The following is a 23,685-nucleotide window of genomic DNA, read 5'->3' as shown; positions in this document are numbered from 1 at the left end:
GGGGTTTAGATTGATGTTTTAGGAGACAATTTTGTTTGCAACTGGAAAGCAAATCTGCATGAATACAATTTCTATAATCTGCTTGAAGTGAAGTCTTAGAATCTGACTTGCATGGTAATGGAATTTGAAGCCAGTTTGTTGCAAACTGGAAAGCAAAACTACGGCAAATCAACCAATCTTTGGTCAATTATGGGAGGAAAACACACACATACATTATGGTGTTCATCCTGTTTTAAAATAAGGCATCCATAATATAATCCAAGAAATATTTGAACATCTTAATATCTGACTGCATGTACACAACAATTCTGCAGAGGTACACAACAAGTGCCGAATGTGGCTCTAGACGTAGAATTCAGTTTCTTGGGAATCTCTGCTTTACTTACAATTGTTTTAAAAAAGGAAAAAATAATGCAGGAGCAAGTTGCTAGTCCCCACGCTAAGGAGTTATGCTGGAACGTATTCGGGTGATGCCTGCTAAGATCTCGAAAGGTAGGGGACTGGCTGTGGATGGGGTGTCAGAGCCCTGCATAGCTCCTTGCCCCTCCCCATAAACAACAAAACCAGAATAAATGGTAAAGAGTAAATGTTAGCAGGAAAGCATTATGCAAAATAAAAAACTATGCATATCTGCCCAACTGATATAATTTATACAGGTTACAGAATTCAGCTCTTCTTGACTCAGAATTTAGGTTGCCTGGCTTTTATTTTTAAGAGCATGGATTAAACAGAACATTCCTGTCTGCAACAGTGTTGGCTGTCCATGGTAGGCCAGGGGTGTTCTCACCTGGGCACTGCTGTTTCGTGACAAGGCTTTGTAGATTTCATCAATGTTGGTGGCCACTGACTCAAAGCAGGAGTTGAAGCGGTCAAAGCGCTCCTTTTTGATCTGTTCAAAGGCCTGCTTGGCTTTCTTGGCACGTTTCCGGGCAGCCTCAAATTCTACCAGGGCAAAGAAAGAGGAGCAAGCATGAATGTCCCCAGCCCACCAGCACTCTAAACTAAGAGGTCACAAGGGTGATCCTGTACCATCAGAGGTCTCCTGGAATTTGTCCCGCACACTCTCCAACTTCTCCATGGCCTTCATGTTAGGAGCAGCAATTCGCTGTAGGATACTCTGCTGCTCATTCAGCTTCTGTTGCAGCTGGTTCATCTCCTGCTTGATCTCATCTTCAGCCTGGACATCCTGTAAGGGGAATAACAGGAGGTGGTTCTGGGAGTCTCAGACTCTAGCAGTCCCCCAAAAACCCAGGAGTTTCAAAAGAACTCAGAAACATCTGCCTTAGAAAAATGCCTGAGAAGGGAGCTGCCACTACTTTCTCTATCCAACCAAACTCTGGGGTGAGGGAGAATCCCAAGGACCTTTTGAGTCAATTGTCTGGGAGAGGAGGGCACTTTTAGCAAACTTTCCAGAGTTACCACTGGGGCAGAGTCCATGTAGAATCCCTTTCCCCTCCCCATGGACAAAAGGTATGGCACATGTGGGAACAATCTGTGAGAAGTCACAGTGCACCATCACCCCCAGATTCCAATTTTAATGTTTTTGGTAAGATCAAAAGGGTCAGGTAAGGAGGGAGAAAGTCATGTTGCAAGTTTAAAATAAACATTTTTACTCTAGATAACGATGCTAAACTGGCCCCTAAACAGAAGTTCCAAACTTACGTTTATAAGGCACACGGATCGACCATGGTTCAGTGGAGACAAAAGGGGATTACATGTGGATGACAAAGAACATAGGGAAGACAGCCCCATTTTATCCCTGAAGAATCAGGGGAGGAAGATTGACAAGTGGAGGAGAACCCTCCAATCGAGCACAGCCAGAAATGTAAAGCCCTAAATGGGTTGGTCCCAGGATATTTCCTATACAAACCTTCCTGTTCACTCAGATACAGCTTTTAAGACCCGATTTTGTGTTCCCTCACTGTCAGGTGTGGTGGGCAATTATATGCAACAGGGCTTTGTGAGTCTTAGCACCCAGAATCTGATCCTCCTTCCTGAGGGCAACTTGCCTGGCTTCCTCATGATGGGCCTGTGGCAGTACTTTAAAAGCTTCTACTTTTTGTGTAGAGATTTTAGGGGAAGTCATAGCTAGACCATGTTATAGTTTGCTGATATGCATTCGCAGCATTTCACTACAGTTCATTCTGCCCTGGTTTTTAATGTTGTTTTTACTTTGGATGGAAGCCACCTTGTAGACGGTTTGATAGAATGGTAAGAATTTAAATATTTTAAATAAATAAGCAAATACACAGGTGCATTGCTGTGTTTTATGGACTTATCACTAGGGTGGGATGAAAGGCAACCTTCCACCCCCTCAGCTCTTCCCTAGAGAGAGCAGACTCAACAGGACCATTACCTTCAGATCCTCAGACAGGTCACTGTAGTCAATCTCAATGAGAGCTTCTCGAGCATACATGTTGGAGGTCCTCTGTGAGCTGCTGGCCGTCTCCTCCCCCTGGGAGCCACCCTGTGCCCGAGTCAAAAGAAGAGAACCATTTCACTCTCCTATTTGGGCCTCACACATATCATCTGCTGTTTGGGGACAATCTTCCTACCTCCTCCTGGCTGATATCATCCATGGTGCCTTTGGAGAGGGGCAGTTTGATGTCCTGCATTTTGCAGGCTTGCAGCAGATTGTGGCGGTCGCTGCGCTTCTGCTCCAGCTTGGTTTCAATGGCTGTCACTTCCTTTTGCAAGTGAGTCATCTCCCTGCAGGGAAAAACCAAAGAGGAGGCGCAGATTTGAGATGTCTGCACCTTTATGAAATCCTTGGTCCTATCCCATAGCCCTCAACCGTTGGCTTGCTTAGGCTGCTGCTGAGAGTTGGAGTCCAGGGACATTTAGAGGGTTACAGATTCACTATCCTTGGTGTATAGCACTGCTCTCCAACCTTGGGTCCCCAGATGTTGTTGGGACTGTAACTTCCATCACCCTTGGCCATCCGCTAAGCTGGCTGGGGTTGATGGGAGTTGTAGTCAAACAACGTCTAGGGACCCAAGGCTGAAGTGGTGTCAAGGACTCTGGGGTGGCTTCTCTGATCAGGTACGTCTCAGGCAGGGCATCCCAGAGCACATAACAATGGTGCAGGAGACTTACGAACCACTCTTCTGTTTATGCACCCACACTCTCTGTCCATGGGTTGTATTTTCCTTCTCTTTGGGCTTGGATTACAAATAAACACTTATTCTTCTAGCATTTTGGTTTTCCTTCCTCATATTCCCCTTGTTTTATAGGCTAGCCACTTTCTGGTGCTGTAATGTCACCTACCAAAAGACACTGGGCTCCACAGGCACAACATGCCTGTTAATGGAGGTTCAAGTCACTAATTCCCATTGGACAGATGGGGGAGGGTGGGGTGCAAATCTAGTGACCTCAGGACATAGCTTGTGGGGAGCCGTGAGATAAGGAAATGGTTTTTTTTTTAAATTGTGGAGGGAACAGCTAAGGAGGAACAGGTCAATCAATCATGAACAGTGTGAAAAGAGAGAACAGCAAAAAAATCTGTTTCATATAATCCTCCTGAGGGCACGGGGCCACAACACCATCAGGCATAGGGAACCCATGGGAGGAATGGCTACGAAGCCATGAGTCTGTGGCATGGAGGTGGGAAGAAGCAGTAAAGTCTGCAGTAGAGCTCAGTCGCTCAGTTTGCAGATCTTGTGCTTTCAAAAAGAAAAGACAAATTCACAGACATGTGCTCCGTTAATAGCTATCAACTATGACAGCTAAATGGAACCTCCATGTCCTGAGGAAGTGTACCTCCGAGTACAAGATGCTGGGAACGAAAAGTGATACTTGGACAACCCACTTAAAACTTTTCAAAGCTTTCTGGATGGCTGTCACTGGAAACGGGATGCTGCACCTGGTCTGATCCAGCACACAATTTGCCTCTGGAGGTTTTTACATCCTTTAGTGTTCCCACCTCAGAGAAAGGGAAAAGGTTATCAATCCAGCACCAAAAATCCAAGATCCCTGAAAAAAAGAGGGGAAGGGAATGGGGGGGGAGGGAAGAGCCTCAGAGGCCAAGACTCACTTGTTGGCCCCACCCAGCTTCTTCCGGATCTCCTCCATCTCATGGTTCTTGTCATTCACTTCAGATTTCTTGGCCAAGTGCTGGTTCTTCAGGTCCTGCAGCTGCGCCATGGTCTCGTCAATGATCTTCATGTGCCGCTGTTCCTCCTTAAGTGGGGGCAGAGAGAGAGAGAGAGACTGTGAACCCTACCACAGACTTTACTGCTTCTTCCCACCTTCATGACACAGGTGTAACTCCTCCTCCTGGAACAGCTCCCTTCCCCTTCACCTTCTTGAGCTTCTCTATCTCAGCTTCATCCTTCTTGACTGTCTGCTCCCACATGTGCACTTTGTCCTGATCCTCCTTCAGCTGGTTCTTCTCAAAGTCAAGCTGAATACCTAGACGGGTCTTCTGATTCTCAAACTCCAGCCTGCAGAGGGACAGAGGAAAGAGTGAGTCCGGGATCCAAACCCAACCTTGGATTTGTCCGGCTTCAGTATTCTTCAGACTGAGAGACATGAGGGTGTGTGTGTGTCAAGAAGTGGGGTTAGTACCTTTTCTTGGCAATCTCATTCTGCCGTTTCACCTTCTCCTCCTCAAACTCCCTGATGTTCCTCACCCCAATCTCTCGGCAGAACTCCTCAAATACCTCATCTTCCACCTGCAAGGATGAGAACAGGCGACAGTGAGGTGAGTGTCATGGGATGGAGCAGAGCAGTTTTTGAGTGGGTATTTTTAAAAAAAAAAAAAAAACACCACCACCACAGCCAACCAACTTTTTAACTTCAGGAAACCTTTTCTACATTGATCTACAATGATTTGTCTGCCGCATTTTAGAAGATTCTGGGGCATGCTCTAGAGCACAGAGGCAATTCAGCCAGTGTTGGCAAAATCTACTGGGCTTCATTGGTAGGAAGATGCCTTATGTACCAGGTCAGAATATTGGTCCACTTAGCCCAGTGTTGCCTCCTCTGACTGGCAGTGGCTCAACACATCACTTGCTCCCTGGTCCTCTTGACTGGAAATGACAGGGATTGAACCTGAAACCCTCTGTAGGCAAAGCATGTGGTCCGCTAGAGGTAGTTAATTCTCCATGTTAACCAACAGTGCGCACCCTAGAATACATCTTTCACCCTGGTCTTGTGAACCGTAGGGGAAGATCTACATTGGTGGGCTGGCTACCATTCAGGGGTACTTGCCCTCCATTACTGATTAAGGAACCCATATAAATTTCTGGGGAAACCTGGAGTTCATTATTTATTAATCTGCATATTTGCATCCCACTTGAGTTCCTTGGGATGCAGTTTCAAAACCACCAGAGCAGAAGGTGAATGTCAGGACAAGGTCACGTCTTACTACCTTCCTCACTCTTTCCCCAACACCTGCCATTGCTGCAGCCGTCCCACACCAGCTTCCCACCATTTTCTGTCTTCCCCCTTCCAGTCTCTCCCACCCTGGCTGGTTCAATACAGAATGAGATAAGGAACAGCTGACCACTTGGGAGCCTCTTGTGATAGATTTGAGAAGTACCTTAAGGGCAAAGTTGCTGATATTCATTCTGAATCCAACACCACAGGGGTTGCAGATCCTGCAGAGGCCACTAGTGCACGGTCTAATCAGAATGTTTAGGAACAGTTTTGGTTATTGGGGCCTGAGGTTGTGCACAAGACACTTACATGGGTTAGGCCAATCACATGTTCTCTAGGCCCCCCCTAGTCCATCATGGTTGGCAAAATCTAAAAGGAAGGGACTGACTGGGTGGGTCCAGGGAGTGGTTAACAGGCACATTTCAAGGTGTCGGTACTGGTGTAGAAAGTCCTAATAGGCTTGAAGCCCAAGTACGTGAAATATAGTCTCCTTCAATACATGTACTCCAAGATCTGCAAGGGAGGCCTCTGCTGAGTGGTATCGCAAATAGTACAGCTTGTGGAGCATTGACGTGAGACAAGGCCTTCTGTGTGATGGTGCCCCAACTGTGGACCCCCTGCCTCAGGATAAGGACAATTGTCCCTACATTGTTGATATTTAGACATGAATGACATTTCCATTTGCTCAGGCATTTGGAAGCTGAATGTTTGGGATTCAGTGGCTTGTTACTGGATATGTTTTTATATTGTTTAGATATATAGCTGTAGACCAGCCTTTGTCAGCCTGGTGCTGTCCAGATGTTTTAGACTACAACTCCCATCAGCCTCAGCCAGCATGTGCATCAGGTTGATGAAGGCTGTTGTAGATGTTTTTAATTATTTTATAGATCATATTTATAATGTTGACCACCTTGGGCTCCTTCAGGAGGCAGTAATAAATGATAAAAGGAAACAACAACAAACACCTCAGGCCCAGCCCTTCTGGCTGCCCTAAGCCTTGATCCACCACACCTGGTTCATCTTCTCCTTCAGCTCCTTCATCTCACGCTCCCTCCCCTGGATGATGCGCTTGATGTCATTGATGCGGGGCCCGAAATTGGCCAGTTCACTTTCTAGCTTGGACTTCTCCTGTTGGATATAGCATTCGATTAGGGACATAATTTTGGGGCACTGGGGGATTGATGTTAGGGATCTCTCTCTCCCCCACCCCTTCTTTAAAGGGAAAAGTGAATTACAATTCAGTTCCTTTGCAAAAATGGCACAGCTGGGGCTTCAGAGTTTATGTCTGGGCATGGGGTGAACATGTATGCCACAACAACCTTGCTGGTCTTTCAAAGGCAGCAGAGGATTCTGTTGTTTTTGCTATAACAGACTAACACAACTACTCTTTTGGAAGTGTGCCTGTTCACAATCAACATGCCATTTACCTAACAGCAGGTTATCACACACTTCATTAAGACATTAGCCCCAAGATACAAATTAAGCTAACAGAGGTGTTCTGGCCCAAGAGTGGGCAAACTGTGGCCCTCCAACTCCCATTAGTCTCAGCCATCATGGCCAGCATTCAGGGATGGTGGGAGTTGCAATCCAGCAACATCAGGAGGCCCCCACTTGGCTAACCCAAGAGTTGAAGTGTTTCAAGCAGGTCGGTGGTGAGGAACCAACTGGATTTGGGTTTGGTTCAAGACTCCTCTGTGCTGTAAACAGACAGGCCTCCACACAAGCCTTCCTTAACATCGTCTACTGCACCATCTCCCATGTCCACCACATGGGAATTGCTGCTTTAGTCCCAAAGGCAAGAGGCAGCATTCCCCACATAAATCATAGACCGACCAACCATGGAAAAGTTGGAGGCCTGAAGGGCTTCTGGCCCCAGCAAGCAACCATACCTGGAGATTCAGCGCAAGATGGCGGGTCTTGGTTTGCTCCAAATCACTCTGAGAGTATTTCAGGCGCATTTGCAAGCCATGGGCCTGTGACTGGACTTGGCGCAGCTCTGCTTCCTTTCGTTTGGCCTTCATTTGCTCCTGGAAACGAGAAGAAGAGATGCAGGGGGAACAGGGAGGAGAAAGAAAACCTGAATGAGAAAACGACCTTGTTGCTGTGCTGCAGCCAACTCTGAGGTGAAGCAGCTAAACGGCAGGAAAAAAATAATGAGACGTAAAAGAGAAACCCTAATGCTGTCTCAGAAAACTGAATGATACCAAGGCAAAAAAAAAATCCCCATGCAGCCCCCTAAAAAGATGCATTCATGCACTGTCTCTACAGTATGACTTCAAGCAAAAACTATGGCACTCTGTAACATCTTAAAAAACAAGGTTGCGGAGACACATCTCTCTACAGACAAGAGCCTGTTTCATCAAATGCATCTGACAGGTCATACCACAATAGGCTTGTTAGTATTCAATGTACCATAGGACTGTTTTTCTGTTTTGGTACAGCAAACTAAGCACAGCTGCTCTCCTGGAACATGACCATTTCAATAATTTTGGTGACCAAGTCCCATCCAGAACTATGTTATGTATGAGTGACACACATACATGTATACATATCAGTTTTTCTTCCCCAGCAAGCTATCACTCTTCTTTTTCTCAATATCCCCCTCCTACCTTGCAAAACCCCACCGTACTCTTACCTTGTTCCTCCACCACACAGTTCAGTCTCTGGCTGAAGTAGTCTGAATTCTGCTAGAAATCAGATCCCCCAGGATCAGCGGTTCCTAAACTTTGTTTTCCCCACAGACCACTTGAAAATTGCTGACAGTCTTAGTGGGTCACTTAATGATTTTTCTGCCTGTTGTAGCAATCGTGATGGGCTGTACTAAATGGTGTATAATTTTAACTGTATTTTTATGGGCACATTGAGGACCATGTAAATGAAGCTCACGGACCACTGGTGGCCCATGGGAACCCCTGCCTTAGATTGCTTGGATACCCACCCTTTTATTCTGCATTTAGGATTTTGGTGCCAATTTCTTCAACCCAAAAGGTCCTTCCCTTTTGGTGCTGCGCATCTCTATGCCCCTTCCGCACCACAAAGGAATCCTGGCAAATTCCAAGCTGAGGACCTTCAGCAATGCCTCAGGTTCTCTCTCCTACCCCCAATGATTCACAGTTTTGAATGGTTGTTGAAAGCTGCATTGGGCACAGCTTGCTGTGGAAAGGCAGCATATAAATAAACTCAATCAATCATTTCAGCATCCATGCTATCTACAGCTTGTAGGAGAAGAAGGCAGGCTTTATCCTACAACTCAAAGCAGCTCCAACCTTTAGTTCCTCCGTTAGCCTCTCCTTCTTCTCTTTCAGTTTATCCACAGCCTTTTCATCCCAGCGCCTGGCCTTGGCTTTCAGGTCACTAGCACCTCCTGAGATCACCCCAGATTTCTGGAACAGGGTTCCATCCAGGGCTACAGTCTGAAAGAGGAAAGAAAGAAAGAACACAATATGTCATGCCAAGAAGTTGCAGCAATGTCAAGTCTTGGCTATCAGAGGCAATGGCAGCTAGCAATGGCAGCAATTATGATTCCACAAAGATGTCATGCAAGGAGGAAGAAGCATTTTGTGGCTTGCAGTGAAGACAGGGCTGAGAGTGTTCTGCAGAATTGGGAATTGAGTGCAGAATTCAGCATGTTGAAAATCTCCTCTTTAAATGATTATTAAAAATGAGTTTCTAGCCCTTCTGGCTTCAAAGACAGATGCACATGAACAAGATTTGGTAAATTTTCCAAAACCAAAGGAGAGGCCAGAGGGGCTAAGATAACCATTAGTAAGATGCTGGGGCTTTGGTGTCCTTATGCTGACTATTTGCTGCTCCAACAACTGGCAGAAACCAAATAAACATGGAAAGGAAATATAAGCACATTTTCTTAATTTGCATACATCTACGCAGTTAACAGAAATTCAGGTTTTTTTGGTACAGAATTTTGACTGGGATTGTGTTTGCAGTTTTAGGGGAGGCCAAGCGGTGGGAGGTTTAAAGGGGTTGCGTGTGAAGACCCCTCTGACCTTGTGACGCTGGTGCCCACCAAAGGCAATGCGACGGGCATCCTCCACGTTGTCACACACAAGGGCATTCCCACAAGCATACTGCAGGGCCTTCTTGATGTGAGGTGGCTCATAGCGAATCACGTCGATCACCAGCTTGGCTCCTTTCAGCTCCCGGAGCTTTTCATCTGTGGGTTTCACCTGGGAATGGAGGAATAGGGAAAATTGTATATATACCCCGCTTTAACATACGCAATGGACTGGAGCGTGTATGTAAAGTGAAAATGTACTTAAAGTGAAGCAATTATCTATGCATGTACTGCACAGCAATCACCACTAGATGGCACCGTCGTCGTCCCATTAAGTGTCCGTAATTACAAAGCACGCATACATTAAGCGGGGTATGGTGGCGTATGGAGCATGTATGTTATAGCGAGGCGACGTTAAGCTGGGTATGTCTGTATATATATATATATATATATAGATGCAGTGTCTGAGCAGTTTGTGTCTGGAGGTGGGCAGAGGACTACAAAGTGACAAGTTTATGCCAATTTGTATACCCTTCATGAAGTTACTCCAACCAGTGAACTCAAAAATTCCAGTCAAGAGAAAGGCCACCTTACCACAAAGAGGCAGGCTAGCTCAAACATGGACATTTATCTGTCTTCTCAATTTCTGCCCCGAGAAGCTCAGGCAGCATACATGGGGGTCCAAGTCCATGACAAAGCCTCAGCCTCGTTAGGCCTCACCTCAAGGTAGTCAAGCGGCAGAAAAGTCTCAGGCTCTCCTCGCTGCTCCTTGATGTACTGGATGCAGTCCCGGCCAGTCTTCTCTGAGTCAACAATGATGGCATCCATGTTCTTGCCCAGCACCTTGGTGACAGCTATCTGATACTTCTTCTGGGTTGGCTGGCAGAGATCAATTAGACGCCCATACTGCGGGAAGCAAGGAAGAATGAGCAGTTCTGCCCCATCATCCTTCTGCCATACACCCCATGCTCAGCCCTGATGCGCTTGTTGTTTCTGCTGTTCTGAAGTGTCACCTACCACAGAGCCAGGGTAGAGCCGCTTGATGCTTTCCATGATCTCGGCCTTGCGCTGCTGCCGGCTGTTCTCCTGCCGGTCAATGCGAGCATCCCCCAGCTGTTCCATCACCTGGTTCAGCTCTTTGTTGATCTCATCAATCCGGCGTTTTGCCAGCTCCACCTCCTCCGTCAGCTCCCCCTCCAGCTTCTTTTGCTCTTCCAAGGACTGCCTACAGAAGGAGCAGTGAGAAGATGGCGCAGAAGCTCCCTGAGGACTTTGTGCCTGAATCATATCCAGTGGCACTGTGTCGGCGGGACTAACACGATGGCTTACAGCAGGGATGGGGAAACTATAGTCCTCCAGAGGCTGCTGGACTACAATTCCCATCGTTCACCACCTCTGCTTATAGAGTGGCTTCCTAAGCAACCCCAACATGAAGCCCACCTTGCTTATCCCTTCCCTATATGGCCTACTCAAGGCACACACACCTCTCCAACATTATGAGGAGGATTACATGCCACCTCCTTGGTCTTACTTGCTAGTGGCGATGTACTCCTCCAACTTCTCAATGCGCTTCTGGTTTTCTTCAATCTCCCGCAATTTCTGCTTTATCTTGGCCTACAAAACAAGATGAAGAAAACAAATCAAGGAGCTTAGCTCAAAGCCAGGGCCCAATTCAACCACTTATAAACCACTTAAAGGTTTCTCACAGTCAAGCAGTATATACATTTTGTTAAATAAATACACCAATGCCAAGTGCAAGGCTTTGACTCCCTCAATGAGAACCACCTCATCATTAGGAACCAACAAGGTCACTTAACCTATTGGTGTTCAATAAATTAGTTGAAAACTAGATCATCTAAGAGGCATCAAAGACATCTTTTAGAGAAATAAAGAGAAAGACTGACAGGCAGAGAGCCAAGTGGAGAAAAGTCTAGAAAAACAGACCACTCTGGATATACAAAGAGATAAACAAAAGACACGAACATTAAAAAGTAGGCCTCACATTGTAGTTGGGATTAAAGGTCGGTCTTGGGTATGAACAAGCAAAAAGCCTCTGGATCGCACCTGTTTCATGGAAGAAGGAAATTCTATCCTTCAAGCTTCCCTTACAGCAGGTCTGGGGAACCTTTTGCTCTCTCCGTATGTTGCTGAACTCCCATCAGGCTCAGCAAACATGACCAGTGGCAAGGGATGATGACAGTTATAGTTCAGCAACATCTGGAGGGCCACAGGTTCCTCAAACCTAATCTTCATTTTCCTTTGGAACATTTTATTTAATAAAATTTATATACCACTTGATTGTAATAAAACTGCAAAGTGGTTTATAAAAAAAATATTAAAACACTGGAACTATCAATAGACAGTGAAAAACATGTATTTAAAACCATTGCCTGTCAACACCGCCTGTTGTCTGTCAACAATTCCTAAAATTTTCCGGCAGCAGCTTTCCCTAACATGGTGCCCTCCAGACGCTTTGGACTACAACTCTCATCAGCCCCAGCCAGCACTGCCAACTGTGAAGAATTACTGAAGTTGTAGTCCAAAACCTCTGAAGGCCGTCCTACATAGATGCTGCTGAGGCCTCAAGCCATTTCTATTCATACTTCCTCATCAGCCCCAGTGAACCATTTTCTTTCTGGCCCTTACGTGCTCTCCCAACCCTTACTAGCTGTTTTTCCTTTAAAAATTCCAAGATCCTCCAGCCTCTCTTTATAGAGCAGGGATGGGGAACCTGTAGCCCTCCAGATGTTACTAGACTACAACTCCCATGATCTGACAATTGGTCATGCTGCTTGGGGCTGATGGGACTTGTGGCCCAGCAACATCTAGAGCAGCCTTTCCCAACCAGTGTGCCTCCAGATGTTGTTGGACCACAACTCCCATCAGTCTCAGTCAGCATTGCCAATGGTCAGGAAAGATGGGACTTGTGGTCCAACAACATCTGGAGGCACACTGGTTGGGAAAGGCCGATCTAGAGAGCCGCAGGATCCCCACCCCGTTATACAGCAAGTGTTTCAAATCCCAATACAGCTGGGTTTTTCAAATTGGACACTGAACTCTGCTAAGGCCTAGTTAGACCTGCTCAGACTGCAATATCTCAGCGTTTGCACTACCATGAGCCTTAACTTTTTACTTATTTATTTATTACATTTATACCCCGCCTTTCTTTTCATAATAGAAACCCAGGCGGCTTACATATGGTTCCCACGTGGTCTCCCATCCAGGCACTGACCAGACCTGACCCTGCTTAGCTTCAGCAGGGTGCTGGCCTCATGCGCCTTCAGACCTTAGCCTGGGATATTGGCCTATTTTAAAAAAACATCTCCACAATGAGTTAGTCTCAAGTTGGTTTGTCTCTTATTTCCCCTCACTAGCAATGTTTCCATTTTCAGTCTCTCTCTCTCTGCTTCCCATCCCCCTGCTGGCACTTATGCTATACGGTTCTGCAGGGAACCATTTTCTCCCCAATGCTTTTAACCGCTACATGATTTTATTTATTTATTTAGTTAGTTAGTTTAATTTATATACCGCCCTAAGCCCGAAGGCTCTCTGGGCGGTGTACAAAAAGATAAAAACAAGCACATGATGCCATTCGGAGCAGTCACTAGGGAATTTGAAGCATGGCGTCATCGATATGACACTAGTAAGGTTGAAAATTACATATAATACATATCTATATGTAAGCTGTTAGGGCTCCTCACGCTTTTGCTTTTGCCTGCTCATTGCCTGAAGTCTTTTCTCACATGGCTTTTTGAGAAGTGTAAGCTGAGGTGATAGTAAGAAAGTAGGCCCGGGGGGGGGGGGGGAGAAGAGGAGGCTCTGTGATGACTGATGAAAAGGACAGGGAAACCTGGTCAGTAAAAAACAAATGCGAGATAAGAGAAGTTATGCAGTTACACTCAGTTTGCCTGATTTTTAAAAAATAATATTTGTTTGAAATACTATTTATTTGTCTAATTTATCTAACATGCAGATTCTTGAAGCAGAATCTGGATCTCCTGGGTGCAGGTGGGCTTTTTTGTTGTTTTAAGGCATAGAGTCTGCGCATTCCTGGGTACAGGGCATGCAGGCTGAGTTCTGGGGATTTTCTCCAGCAGGGAGATCAAGTCAGGGTAAAACTCACCTCAGTCTCTACTTTCTTCCTCTCCTCCAGATCAAGGCGGTCCTGATCCGCCTTCTGATCACGGTTGAATTTCTCCAGTTCCTGGGCCAGGGTGGCCGCTCTCTTGCTGGCCTCCTCCTTCAGCCGGTGATATTTTTTCACCTGTTTTGTAAGGGTGGGAACAAAAGAGAATGAACCTGTGGAATTTGGGGACACCTGCCCAGGATTCCATGCCCCACGACAGAGCAGTAGTTGCCTTTGAGGCAGGAAGCCCCTCCAGGGGAACAGCTACCCAGATATTTAAGTTGGGCCGCAACACTTCATTATGTGCTTACAAAGGCCTTTATTTCCTCCTTGGTCCAATCTGGGCATTAAGGCACACCATGAATGAGAACACCCTTCATGAAGCTCCTGGAATATTTCTCTGCCCTTGTCTGAACACACCTCAGACTTCTGCACTGCACGAAACAACTTATCTCCTCAGTATATTATTTGAGAAGGGGACATCCATACTGAGATGAGCACACAGTTTGCAGGCTTAAAAAACGCAAAATCACTCTCTGACACCTTAACTGGAACCGCCTCTCCCCATACAAATTTGTATGAGAACTTTGCTTTACATCCCAGACCTTTCTCTATACCCCCCTACCAAAAGGTTATGTGGTGGGTAGATGTCAAAGACAGAACCTTTTTGGTGATGATGGCCTTCCAAGAGAAGTATGCCTGGCCCATCCACTGGCTTCTTTTAGGGGAACTCTGGAGGCTACTTTAGTTCAGTGGACACTTTTGTTTATTTATTTATTTTGCTTAGTGCTTTTTAAAACTGACGGCTGCTTTTAAGTCACTCTCATTTTACTGCTGTAACTTCTTGAGTTATTTTGCTATACTGTATTTCAGACTCTTCAGTGTCACCCTAAGCATATTTTGCTATAAAAGGTGGAATTCAAATTATAGATATAATTTTTTTTAATGTAGAAAGGGGGGGCTTCAGTATAAGGCCGCTCCTTTTCTCTTAATTTCCTATCACCCTGAGTCAGATGAAGCACGATGCCTCCAACAGTACCGAAGTATCCATCTTAGTCATTCCCTTGACCGCACCTGGTTCTCCTCCAATGTGAGGTCCCGGCCTTGGCTCTGGCTCTCCTCTTCCATGCGCTCCTCAAACTCCTGCCGAGCCTTTTCCACAGACAGCATCTCCTTCTCCAGCTCATCCATATCACCCTTGCGCTTCTTGTACTGTTTCTGGGCATTTTGGAGGGACTTCTTGGCAGCTTCCAGTTTTTTGATCTTGTGAGAAGTATTTTCCTTGGCCTTGATGTACTGGGGGCGTTTCTGGTTCAACTCAGAATCTTTCTCTCTGCCAAAACACCATGTTTGTTTAAAAATATATATTCTGTGTCCAAGTTCCACAAGAATGGAAGACATACTACCACTCTAGATTAATATACTATAAAACAGAGGTGGGGAACCGCTGGCCCTCCAGATGTTGTTGGATGCTAACTCCCATCAGCCCCAGCCAGCGTGGCAGATAGTAAGGAATGATGAAAGTTGTAGTACAGTAACTTCTGGAGGGCAACAGGTTCCTCATCCCTGTTGTAGACGAATAATGATAAAACAGGTTCCTCATCCCAGTTAGAAAAACTTGATCACCATTAATGCTATCCTCATCCTCATAAGCATCAAAGGAAGCCCCCAAATGCTGTTTTAAAAGCAACCCAGACCTTTGATGATTAGCTTGAAAAACAACAACCAACATGCTTTAAGGCAGGGATGGGGAAGTTGTGGCCCTGTAGATGTTGCTGGACAATAATTCCCATGATGTCTGGCAATTGACCACACTGGCTGGGAATGATGGGAGTTGTAATCCACCAACATCTGGAGGGCCACAGGCTTTCCACTCCTGATTTAAGACCAGTGGGTAATACAGCAGGAGGAGGAATGTGCACCCTCTGAAACCTTCCACATTCTATCCCAAATGTACCCTTATTCTGAGTTCTGATGCCATTTGGGACACAGTAACAGAGTTTTCAGCACCAGCAGGGAAGGGAAATCCAACTTCAGATCTCCCTCAGATATATCTTATGGTCCCTGAGATGCCTTCCCAAAGACCATGGGATTGCACCCTTAGTCAATCATATGGATTTGAGTCAATATGGATTTGAGTCAGACACCTCTCCATCATGACTTCCAATATGCACACCCATTTGTAATCTGGCCCGCACTCTGTAGCATGGCTCACTTTCTTGAGTTATTTATCCTTCAGGATACCCGGTCTGTACGCATTTAAATCTGTTGTGGATAGTATAAAGGAATTCAGGGCTGGTCTTGGCTTCAGGGTCCCCATATGCAACACTTTATGGTTAACGTAAACAAATATTGATCGGTTAGCTGGCACATTTTTAGGGTTCGTTGTTACACACAGATCTTGTATATGCAGGACACTCCAGGTTTTGATTTTTAAAGAACATCCCAGAATTGTGGATGTTGACCCTGCCCCTGCATTCCAAACACCATCAGCCTTACTTGATCTCCTTCTCAATTTGCTGCTGCTCCCTCATCACTTTGCCCAGCTCCTTCTTCTTATCCTTGAGCTCATCCTCCACTTTGTCCATGCGCTTCTTGTCCTTATCAATCTCTTTGTTCTTAGAGGCCAGCTCCTTGTTCAGTTTTTCAATTTCAGCTTCATTGTGGTACAGCTTGAAGAGCTGCAACTGGACTTGGGCTCGCACAACCTCATCCTTCAGGCGCTGGTACCGATCCGCCTGGCCGCCAAGAAAGGTGAACATAGAGCCTCATAAACTATGGCATCACGGTCCAAACCTAAAGAACCTCAATCCCAAGCACTAAAAAGAGAGACTCAAAATAAATGCATTATTAGCATTGTAATTAGCAACAATGCCCAGCCGCCCTGGGCTCCTACTGGAAGGAAGGGCAGGATATAAATAAATAAGCCACAACAACACCCCACCATCACCACACACTTTCTGCTACAATCCTAGCTCTACTTACCTGGAAGTAAACTGAATTCAATAGGACTGACTTCTAAGTAGCGAGGTCAGGATTGCATTATTAGGTCGCAGTTCTATCTATGCTTACCTAAGAGCACATCTCACTGGACTCAATGGGATTTACTCCCGGGACTGGCCCAGGTTGACCAAGGTGGTGTGTGAAGCCATGTGACCGAGGAAGGGAAAGGGTGAGTTTTGCTCTGGAACTGAATTTGGAAGATATTCAGCAGAAAATAGGGGCAGTGTCTGCGGTTGAGGAGATGAAACCAGGAAGAAGATGGGTGTGGAGCAGGGCAATTTAAAACAGGATAGTTGCCCACTCCAAATGCAAAGAAAATATGGTTTCCATCACAGAAGCGCCAAGGGATAGAGCAACACCACTGTGGACTATAAAAGAACCACGGCCCAACAGCCACTTTCAGTTTTTACCTCTTCTTTCTCCTGTTTGGCCTCCTTACGCTCTGCTGCAATGTTCTTCTTGCGATGGTAATTGAACTGGGTGTCTTCCTCTGCCTTGACCATCTCCTTCTTGCGTTTGTCATACTCCTGAGCCAGCTCCCCTGAGCGACTGATCTCCTCAAACAGAGCTGTGCGCTCCTTGGGGTTCTTCATGGCAATAGATTCCACCGCACCCTGGGACAGGGAAAACAGACAACATCAGAACAGGCCAAGAGCTCCACCTCCTCCAATTGTCTCCATACTTCTGGCATGGACTGAATAATGTGTGACAATGCAGAGGGAGAGATGCCACCAATGGCACAAGCAGCAGAAGTTTGTGGCACACCTAAATGCGGCCGGTCTGAATTTTGATCTGCCATTTCCACACCGCCTTGTTGCCAGCTCCCCAGATCAGTATGCTAGAGGCAAAACCAACTCCAAGGCAGAGGAGTTTGCATTTGTACTTTAGGGCTCACTAGAATGGCACTATTATCTCCCACTTCAGACTCATAGGAACAGAGAAAGATGCTTTGAAGAAGGTCAAACCACTGATCCACATAGCTCATTCCTGTCTATGCTTCTCCAGGGTTTCAGAGAGGAGTCTTTCCCAGTCATACCTGAAGATGGTGGGGACTGAACTTGGGAACCTCAGCATGCCAAGCAAGTCCTGCTCTGCTGCTGAGCTAAGGCTCTTCCCCACAGGAGCATGTTAGATAACAAGGCTTGTTCAAATGATTATATGTTAAAATAAAGGTTGGCCACTGCAGGATCCACTAAGCCTGAATCTCACACAGGTATTCCTTCCTCCTTGCCGGATTACAGGAACCCATCCCAGAATTCAAGCAGAGTCCATACTATATCCCAGAGTTCACAACTACCAGCCTTGATGGCTGTGTACTACCTTCACTGTGGGAGGCAAAAGGCCTTTGGATATACCAGTTGCCAGGAAATACAAGTGGGAAGAACGCCAGGAAATACAAGTGGGAAGGCCTGCGTGCTTGGGCTGTCAATGTGGATTCAGGGCAGGGAAATACCAATGAATTTCAATGCATGCATGCTTGGAGAGGCTATAAATATGACAAAAGCTTACCTGGAAGACTAGAAAGTTCCTAGCTTTTATCAGAATGCCCAGTTTCTCCAGCTCCTCGCTGTATTCGCTCAGCTGTACCACTTTGTTGTTTATTTTGTACTCCGATGAGCTTCCTAGAAGACAAACATCTCATTTACCTTATCCAGACAAAACTAGAAACCCAAGACCTGGCCAGCTCCTGGAGGACTTCAACCCCCTCCCCAGTCCTGAAAGTGATGGTAGGGACAGAAAACAAGGGACACAAAAAACAGGATGGCACCAATAGATTTAGGAGTCTTGGTCATTTCTGAACATAATACTACTGCTGCAGAAAACCAAGGCAAAAACATTTCAGTGGCATTCTGAGGAAAATAATACAGGAGGTAGGAATTGCTATAATATTAAGGGCCAGATGGGGCTTCAGCTTTGGTCACTGAAGTGCAATCCTACACATATCCAGGGCTGTGGAGTTGGAGTCGTGGAGTCGGGAGCAATTCTGGGTGGAGTCAGAGTCGGTAGAAATGTTCTGACTCCTTCATAAATGGCAATGTATATTAACTAGTAATAACAAATTTACGTGAGATAGCAACTGGGAAAGTTCTAACAGAGTCTGTAAGTTATGTTCTTCTGTATCATGCCTCTGAACTGAGAGGTTGTCTTCTGTGTTTACCTTTGGAGAGAGATGTACCAGAAGGGGGGGGTGACTGAAGAAACTCTACATGTTTTTACTCTTAAGCCTGTCGGCCCTAATGTCTTAATAAAGACTCTTAACCTGATCTAATGCATCTGAGAAGTTTCTTGCTCAACTTAACTCCAAAGTAACGTATGCTGTGTCACGCAAGAACCGCCACCATCAACAGTTGCCAAGTCTTTAGACATCCTGCCGTCTCTATTGCCAGAAGGCAGGTAAGAATTGAAGGGATGCAGGTTATAAATTAGGGGAGCTGAGATTAGGGCTGATAAAGAAAGCGTCTTACCGGGACCGGAACCGGAAGCCCTCCTCTGGCGGGTTGGGTCCAGAAGGTGGTGCTCGGCACCCTGGACTCTCCAGTATGGGTTCCACAGGGGTCAGTTCTGTCCCCCATGCTGTTCAACATCTACATGAAACCGTTGGGTGCGGTCATCCGGAGCTGTGGAGTGTGTTGCCATCACTATGCTGATGACACGCAGCTCTATTTCTCCTTTTCATCTTCTTCAGGTGAGGCTGTCAATGTGCTGAACCGGTGCCTGGCTGCGAGAATGGACTGGATGAGGGCTAATAAACTGAGGCTCAATCCAGACAAAACTGAGATGCTGCTAGTAGGTGGTTCTTCTGACTGGATGGTGGATGTCCAACCTGTCCTGGATGGGGTTGCACTCTCCCTGAAGGAGCAGGTTCGTAGCTTGGGGGTTCTCCTAGAACCATCTCTATCACTTGAGACTCAACTAGCCTCGGTGGCACGGAGTGCCTTCTACCAACTTCAGCTGGTGGCCCAGCTACGCCCCTATCTGGACAGGGATAACCTGGCTTCAGTTGTCCATGCTCTAGTAACCTCCAAGTTAGATTACTGCAATGCACTCTACATGGGGCTGCCTTTGAAGACGGTTCAGAAACTGCAGCTTGTGCAAAATGCAGCGGCCAGATTGGTAACAGGGAACAGATGGTTCGAACATATACAATCGATTCTGGCCTGCTTGCATTGGCTGCCTGTATGTTTCCGAGCTCGATTCAAGGTGCTGGTTTTAACCTATAAAGCCTTACACGGCTTGGCACCACAATACCTGATGGAACGCCTCTCCTGATACGAACCCACCTGTACACTATGCTGAACATCCAATGCCCTCCTCCAGGTGTCTACTGCGAGGGAAGCTCAGAGACTGGCAACAAGGGAGAGGGCCTTCTCAGTGGTGGCCTCCAAATTATGGAATGATCTCGCTGACGAGGTGCGCCTGGCACCATCACTGTTTTCTTTTCGGCACCAGGTCAAGATTTTCCTCTTCTCCCAGGCATTTTAGCACGTGTTTTTAAATTGCTTTTTAAAAAATGTGTTTTAAAATTTGTATATTTGTTTTTAATGTTTTTAATTGTTGTAAACTGCCCAGAGACCTTTGGCTATGGGGCGGTATACAAATGCAATAAACAAACAAACAAACAAACAAACAAACAAACTGTAGTAAAATGGGAGCACAAGGCATTTCATCACCACCACGTGAATCCGGATCTTGGAAAAGTTACTTTTTTAAGCTCCAACTCCCATCAGCCCCAGGGATTGGGCTCGTGGATTCACGTGGTGGTGATGAAATGCCTTGTGCTCCCATTTTACTACAGTAAATGTGTTATTACTAGTTAATATACATTTGCCATTTTTGAAGGAGTCGGAGTCAGACGGTAGAAAAACAGAGGAGTCAGAGTCGGAGTCGAAGGTCTGGCGTACCGACTCCACAGCTCTGCACATGTCTATTCAGAAATAAGTCCCACTGAGTTCAAACAGGGCTTACTTTCAAGTAAGTCTGTAAAGGATTGCAGCCTAAGGCTACACTATTATACACACTTCCAAGGGAATAAGCCCCACTGAACACAATGGGGCTCACTTCAGAGCAAACTTGTGTTGCAATATTCCATCCATTTTCCTATGGCAAAGGCATCATCCCCCCTTACCTAACCCCGTTCAATGCAGTCCAGACGTCTGAGTTTCAGCTGCCAACTCCTGGCAACATGGCATACCAGAGACCCCAATCCTACAGAAGAATATTCCCCCAAATTGCTCCACTCTGCCCTGCAAGCTCACCTACAATGACCCTTGCAAATGTGCGATCTTCAGCACCATCTTCAGAGTAAACCATGCTGACAAATGCCCGGTTGGCAGCTGGCTTCCCTACCGGGGCCCCATGGATCAGATCTCGCAAGGTCTTTACTCTCAAATTGCTGGTCTTCTCACCAAGCACAAAGCTGATGGCATCCATGAGGTTTGATTTGCCTGGATGGAGGACAGCAAGAAAAAACAAAATGCATTTTAGCAAAGCGCTGTATGACTTTTCCTCCAGGTGTCATCTGAGCTTTCAGTTCCTGTGCCTTGGCCCTACACCCATGTTAACATGTGTCACAACCCTGTAACATATGAAGATTGCCTCTGAGCATGTGAAAATGTATTTCTCACACTGAATGCCTCCTTCAATCTGGGGCGGCACAACACAGAGCTTTCTCCAAGACCTAAGCCCTGGCTTCTTCCTCTAAAAAATGAAGCACAGTTTCCCCTTACCTGACAGGTAGCACTTAAAATATCCTCAACCCACCTATTTCCCACTCTCCTTACCACAACCAAGTGTTCCTTTCTTGAATCAAGTGCAGACATAATGGAGCATCTTTCCCTTCTCTCCCACAGAAGTTAATTGAAGCCTTTCAGCCCAAATACCTCTTGCCACATTGGAGTGCCCCCTCCAGCAATTTAACCCTCAAACTTCCATCACTAAGTTGTTTCTCATCAATACCAACCCTCCGACAAGGCAAAAATCTTATCACAGTCTTCCTCTACCTTCACCATTATTTTAAAAACAACTGGGCAAGGCTGTGTCTTCTCAGCAATTGCACGACGAGCAGAAACTCTATTTAATTAAAGAGTCACCTTCAATCGCTCCAGGGGCGCCGGCTTAGAAGATCATCCTTGAATGGCTCATACCTCCAGTAAAAGAGGCGAGGTTGGTGAGGACAAGGTCTAGAGCCTTTTCTATTGCGGCTCCTATGCTTTGGAATTTGTTGCCAACTGACCTCTGTCAGGCCCCCTCCCTGTTATGCTTTTGGCGGACCTTGAAGACCTGGCTCTTTACCTAGGCGTGGGAAGGGGATTAGGCTGGCAGATTGCAGATCTTGGGGGGTTAGATTCAAATTTAGGCTGGCAGATTGCAGATCTTGGGGGGGTTGAATGTTTAAGCTTTCACTTTTTGATTTCTAAGTTTTAGGATTCTGATTATGTTCATATGGAATGTACTTGTGTTTGGTTGTAAGTTGCCCAGAGTGGCAGATTAACCTCTGCCAGATGAGCATCTAACAAATCTCATAAATAAAACGCAGCACCTGCCATGCATTCAGGTATTAGAGCCACCATAAGACTTCTCATCCAAGACCAAAACAAATTGCCCCCCAACATGCCTCAACCCAAGTCCTACAGCTGAAATAGTCTAACTAAATGCATTCGGATTTCCCCACATTTATCCCATGTCCACCTTGCCAATGCCTCATAGATGTGTGTCTTGCATTGTCTGAATGCCAAGACAAGCCACAGGCTGTCCAGAAGTGTCCCAGAACTCCCATACAATAGGCTGGCCACTTGTGCCAGAAGATGGGAGGCTACTAGATTTTGCAGGCTCTGACCTGATGCACCCATTTATTCCAGGATGCAGAAGAATCAAAGTTAGCTGCTCTCAGTGAAGTGGCCTAATGCATCTTTAAAAGAGTAACAGTTCCAGCCTTGCCCCTTCCATGCAGCCTCGACATATGCTGTACGCTTGCCTCTTTGGCCACATCATGTCAATAATTCCTGGTGCAGGAATTATTGACCTAAGAGGAAGCTGCTTGACACATCTTTGCATAATGCCTTACTCCAATCTGAGTCCTTTTAAATCAGCAAACTTGCAGGTAGGGGTGGGACAGCAACGCTGCCTGCATCTCTGCATCAGTCATAACTGGGATAATTCAGTTGTTCTCAGTTGAATAAGTGCAACCAGGAATGCCTGTCCTCAAAGAGGAGGCGGTCTGTTGCATCTCTGCATAAGTCTACCTTCACATTAAGAGGTACACCTAGAATATTGACTCACACAGAAACAGATATTTCTTCTCGATCATCTCTGTATGCCAGACACAGAATGATAGGCTCAAGTTACAGGAAGCCTGATTTCAACTGGACATCAGGAAAAACTTCCTAACTGTTAGAGCAGTGCAACAATGAAACCAATTCCCTAGGGAGATGGTGGGTTCTCCAATACTGGAGGCATTCAAGAGGCAACTGGACAGCCACCTGTTGGGTATGCTTTAAGTTAGATTCCTGCACTGAGTAGGGGGTTGGACTCTATGGCCTTATGGGCCCCTTCCAACTATACTATTCTATGAAAGGGGTGCATATTTCTAAGAATAGGTCAGACACCTAGTTCTCAATGAAGCAAGTAAACCTGTACCTGGGTTTTAGTATTAACTGTATGTCTGCAATTCAAACGAAAAAACTCTCCCTTAAATACATCTCATACTACATCTCATACAAAGGCTGCAACCCTACCTTCCTACTCATCAGCTCCCACTGGTAGTACATGCCCTGGTCAGCTCCAGATTAGACTACTGTAATGCGCTCTACGTGGGGTTACCCTTGAAAATGGTTCGGAAACTACAACTCATACAGAACGCGGCGGCTCGACTACTTATGAATAGTCGCCGCCGTGACCATATCACCCCAGTGTTATGTGATCTTCACTGGCTTCCAGTTGTTTTCCGAGCCCAATTCAAGGTGTTGGTATTAACCTTTAAATCCCTATATGGTGTCGGCCCAGTTTACCTGAAGGAGCGCCTCCAGCATCACCAATTATGCCGCCCAACAAGATCAGCCACACAGGGCCTTCTCTCAATCCCACCAGCTAAACTGGCTAGGTTGGTGGGGACCAGAGAGAGGGCATTCTCAGTGGTGGCCCCCACTCTCTGGAACTCTCTCCCGTT

General features: G+C 46.1%; 1 protein-coding gene across 3 annotated transcripts in view; it reads right to left on the bottom strand.

Moving 5' to 3' along the window:
- The window catches only part of SMC1A (structural maintenance of chromosomes 1A), a 28,721-nt gene that overhangs the window by 3,811 nt on the left and 1,225 nt on the right, over positions 1–23,685 (bottom strand). The window contains exons 2-21 of one of the 3 annotated variants that reach the window (XM_061614002.1): positions 20,927–20,965; positions 18,030–18,142; positions 16,931–17,134; positions 16,017–16,255; positions 14,592–14,850; positions 13,515–13,655; positions 10,923–11,005; positions 10,409–10,616; positions 10,112–10,297; positions 9,384–9,563; positions 8,646–8,792; positions 7,269–7,406; positions 6,391–6,507; positions 4,567–4,673; positions 4,301–4,442; positions 4,034–4,179; positions 2,556–2,709; positions 2,357–2,467; positions 1,030–1,186; positions 788–942 (exon numbers count right to left, since the gene is read on the bottom strand). In XM_061614002.1, the coding sequence (XP_061469986.1) occupies positions 788–942; positions 1,030–1,186; positions 2,357–2,467; positions 2,556–2,709; positions 4,034–4,179; positions 4,301–4,442; positions 4,567–4,673; positions 6,391–6,507; positions 7,269–7,406; positions 8,646–8,792; positions 9,384–9,563; positions 10,112–10,297; positions 10,409–10,616; positions 10,923–11,005; positions 13,515–13,655; positions 14,592–14,850; positions 16,017–16,255; positions 16,931–17,134; positions 18,030–18,142; positions 20,927–20,965 (3,026 nt within the window). Of the gene's footprint in view, positions 1–787; positions 943–1,029; positions 1,187–2,356; positions 2,468–2,555; positions 2,710–4,033; positions 4,180–4,300; positions 4,443–4,566; positions 4,674–6,390; positions 6,508–7,268; positions 7,407–8,645; positions 8,793–9,383; positions 9,564–10,111; positions 10,298–10,408; positions 10,617–10,922; positions 11,006–13,514; positions 13,656–14,591; positions 14,851–16,016; positions 16,256–16,930; positions 17,135–18,029; positions 18,143–20,776; positions 20,966–23,685 lie in introns of all 3 variants that reach the window. The other 2 variants (XM_061614000.1, XM_061614001.1) reach the window with 2 other exon arrangements.

This window comes from Rhineura floridana, chromosome 3 (assembly GCF_030035675.1).
Source record: "Rhineura floridana isolate rRhiFlo1 chromosome 3, rRhiFlo1.hap2, whole genome shotgun sequence".
In the NCBI taxonomy this organism is placed as follows: domain Eukaryota; kingdom Metazoa; phylum Chordata; class Lepidosauria; order Squamata; family Rhineuridae; genus Rhineura; species Rhineura floridana.
This window is presented reverse-complemented; position numbering and strand designations above follow the sequence as displayed.